This window comes from Rhododendron vialii, chromosome 2a (genome assembly GCF_030253575.1).
Source record: "Rhododendron vialii isolate Sample 1 chromosome 2a, ASM3025357v1".
Taxonomy (NCBI): Eukaryota; Viridiplantae; Streptophyta; class Magnoliopsida; order Ericales; family Ericaceae; genus Rhododendron; species Rhododendron vialii.
In genome coordinates, this window is record NC_080558.1 from 15,201,005 (window position 1) to 15,205,008 (window position 4,004).

Below are 4,004 nucleotides of genomic sequence, written 5' to 3' on the forward strand. Positions count from 1 at the left end.
AGTGGTTGGTAATTACATGGTCCACAGGGATTCCTTTGATGAGGGACCATTTAATTACCAACCACTTATACAGTGTTAGAATAGTTATCCCACATTGTTTGAATATAGAATGAGAGATCACTTAATCACATTTGAGACATCTTTACTCGTGGTCAATTAATTTTGAGTTGAATATAAAATTTTTGCGTAGTATCAGAATGGGCCCATTTTAACCCAAAATTTATAAGAAAAATTAAATCAAGTCTCTTTACGTTGACAAACTCAAAAAAGTCTTTACGATGATAGGATCCAAAAAATAGCCACACATGACAGACCTAGCTAATTACATCTACACGTGAGAGGGTATCGGATGAGAGAACACTTAATAATATTTGAAATATCAAGAGAGAGAGAGAGAGAGAGAGAGAGAGAGAGAGAGAGAGAGAGAGAGAGAGATGCACTACCCAAGCTACACCTTAGAGAGGGAGATCAGCAACTTCATTAAGGTATGGATTTCAGTAGTTGTCTCTTTATGCTACTGCTATTTTTCAGCCAAGTTCATCCCAAAAGGTATGCCCAGGCTTCTCTCAATCATCCCTATTGTCTCTCTCTTCTTTGCCCTTCCTCTCAAACTTCACTCCGTCAACCTTTGTGGCCCCACCGCTTTCGCCATAGCCTGGCTTTCCAATTTCAAACTCCTCCTCCTTGCCTTTGGCAAAGGCCCTCTCTCCCACCCTTCTCTCTCTCTCCCCCATTTCACTGCTATTGCTTGTTTCCCTATCAGGATCCAACAAAACCCACCTCCGAAATCCCATGCAAATCTAGAAAATTCACTGACATCTCAAAATAGAGACAACCCATATCCATTAGATCAAGATGGCCACCATAGCCAAAACCCACCTCCAAAAGGTCATAATAGAGAAAATCCAAATCCCAGAATCACACAAAATGGAAACACATCGATTTGGAGTTATGCTATAAAGGTTGTTTTTCTAGCCTTGTTTTGGCCTTTTTACGAGTATAGTGACCACATACACCCAAATGTCATGTGGGTCAGTTACTGCTTCCACATCTACTTCACGTTGGAAATCTTACTAGCCACTGCAGCAGCCGCGGCTCAAGCCCTATTCGGGCTAGAGCTTGAGCCGCAATTCGACAAGCCGCACCTCTCGACCTCTGTCCAGAACTTCTGGGGCAGGAGATGGAACCTCGTTGCATCCCGATCCCTGCGTTCCACCGTATACGAGCCCACGCTATGCATATGGGCGCAAGTCATAGGCCGGAAGTGGGCGTCGCTTCCGGCCGTCATGTGCACGTTCGTAGTCTCGGCCCTAATGCACGAGATTATATTCTACTACATGGGCCGCCTGCAGCCGACGTGGGAGGTCACACGGTTCTTTCTTCTCCACGGGGCGTGCGTGGTGGCGGAGATTTGGATCAAGAAGGTGGTTAAGGACAGGTGGCGGTTGCCTCGGTTGATCTCAACGCCGATGAGCGTCGGATTCGTGATGGTTACCGGGTTTTGGCTGTTTATTCCGCAGTTGTTGAGGTGCAAAATTTACTTCAGAGCATCTGAAGAGTATGCGGTGTTGGGAGCGTTTGTGAAGGACGTTGTTGCTGGTGTTGTCAAAAGTTGTACGTATTAGTTTACAGTTTGAATGGAATGGGAATTAAAGATCTCCCCATCCCAGGAGTTCAATAATTATTCGGCAATTTCTTGTAATTATTCGGTGTTCTTGAGCTTCACCACGTGGTGTCGCAAGCTTTTCTCTACCGTTGTGTTGAGGCTCATGTACTTTATGATTACTAGAGGGATGACACACACTATGTATGTGAGGCTCCGTTTGTTTTGATGTAAAATATTTTATATCGAAAAATATTTTTATGAAAAATCATTTACAGGTAAAATGATAGTTGAACTTCTATTTGTGGCTGTTTGGTAAATGAGTAGAAAAAAAATGATTTGTTCCGATAAAAACGTTTCTCACGGAGCAGGGGCTTCGAAGTGGGTTGTCTGGGACAAATATATACAAGTTCATATATACAGGGAGAGATGCTTGGGTGTCAATTGTCTTGGGCCTGTAGAGAGAGAGGATACAAATTCAGTTCATTGAAGAGAGAGAGAGAGAGAGAGAGAGAGTGAGTGAGTGGTGGTTTGCTTCCATGTAGAATCATGCAAAAGTCTCAGATGATGCCTGGTGGGCCGGTGGCCATTCGTGCACTTAATTGTCAGCAATGGGTGATTGGGTGAAGCGGGCATCTCAATCCAGTATCGTAAAATGATTTACGGCCATCACAACCGCAAGTCATTTTACGCCTTATGATGGAAATCATTTTACATCCAAAAATATTTTACTTGTCATTTATCTAACCAAACAAAGTAAAATGGGTAAAATATTTTCCACAAAAATATTTTACGTCAAAATAAACGGAGCCTGAATGGCAGCACTGCAAACCCAAAAATAGTGGAGCAGCACTTGTAGTGGCCTAGCGCGTGGGTAGTTTTTTTTTTTTTTTTGTTTACTGTTCTGTCTTTCCCATGGCATATGGCTTGGAACATTTGAAGCGTAATAAGCTAGCTACTTCTTGAGGGACTATTTTGGAATTGAAAAAAATCCATACAGCTTTATAGCACTAAATGGTGCTCTCCCTTTATAAATAGAATAGATAGATGTTAGTGTGTTTCTTGTTTGCAGCGGTTATGTTTGTGATCTTTGTTTTAAGTTCAATATATATCTAGTTATGAATTTGGTAATAATCTGTCTTTGTTGTATATATTTGTAGTTGTAGTTTCTCTCTTCTCCATAATTATCCACATTTTTTCCACACTCACTCACTCTTTTCTAGTAGTGATAAACTTTTCAAGTTGAGAAATTCGCAAAGAGATCGAACACCTTCATTTCTCTGCAAATTCCGAGCATGTTGTAAAATTTCATTCTTTTCGACACTCTCTATCACTTGATCATATATATATACATACATATACAGATCTGATAGGAGGAGGAAATATTCACACATAATAATATTCACACTTCTCACATCTCTATCTTTTGCTCACTAAACTCACATTTTTATAATACGTACAGATTACAAGCCTATTTATAGGCAAAACAATAAAAAAAAACAAAGATGAGATAATCTCTTAATTACTTGGCTCACATCAAACCCCCTGCCTCATCCTTATCCTTGACCTTGTCCTGCTCCTCTGCCTTGTCCTTGTTGCTCTGTCTCTTGTTGACCTTTAACTCCTCGTCCCCGCCCTCTAACTCGATCGTCCACGTCCCTATCCTCTTCCTTTATGTAACGTCCCCCTTTGCTCTTCTTCGTCTCTCATTAAAGCTTTTTCCTGGGAAGTCACAGTCGTCCTCTATGTAATGCCCCATTTGTGTTCCAAGTGCCTGACTTTCAAGTTGTTCCTTTTTTAGTATGTTCTTGTCATCACATGAAAGCCAAAGCTAACACCATTGGGGACCAATCAACACAATGTGATTATTCAATTTCGTAACAAGAAAAAGAAATCGATTCTCATGTCCTTTCTTTTTTGACATTTCCATTCTATTCCCAACGCCATGCATGGTTTCGCGATGCTCTCGACTGGTTTTGTAATGATGTCCAACCAACATCATAAGATAGTCAAACTTTAAGTTTCAACTTTGATTTTATGATGATGACAGATAATGTTCTCCTAATTATTCTCTCTATATTCTTCAAAAATAAAAAGATAACGTTCTCTCTGTCAATTTATTTTTTTTCTCTATAATAAATTTACATATAATATCATTTGTGCCAATGTATTGATTTTTTAAATAAATCAACAAATATTGTTACATGTATTAATTTATTTGCTATATATTCTAAAAAAGCAACAAATAATATTATTTGTGCCTATATTTTTCTCTCAAAAAAATAACAGAGAATGTTATCTGTGTTAATTTAGTTCGTGTCTATTCTAAAAAGGCAATAGATAATAATATTTAATTTAATATAATCTTTTTCTCTCTATAAAATAAAACAATAGATAATGT

General features: G+C 39.1%; 1 protein-coding gene across 1 annotated transcript; it reads left to right on the forward strand.

Annotated features, from left to right (window-relative positions):
* Positions 1–366: 366 nt before the first annotated feature.
* On the forward strand, positions 367–1,809 carry LOC131314415 (acyl-CoA--sterol O-acyltransferase 1-like). The gene has a single exon (XM_058343020.1). It carries the CDS (start codon positions 435–437, stop codon positions 1,623–1,625), a length of 1,191 nt encoding a protein of 396 aa, XP_058199003.1. The 5' UTR covers positions 367–434; the 3' UTR covers positions 1,626–1,809.
* The last annotated feature ends 2,195 nt before the right edge of the window (positions 1,810–4,004 follow it).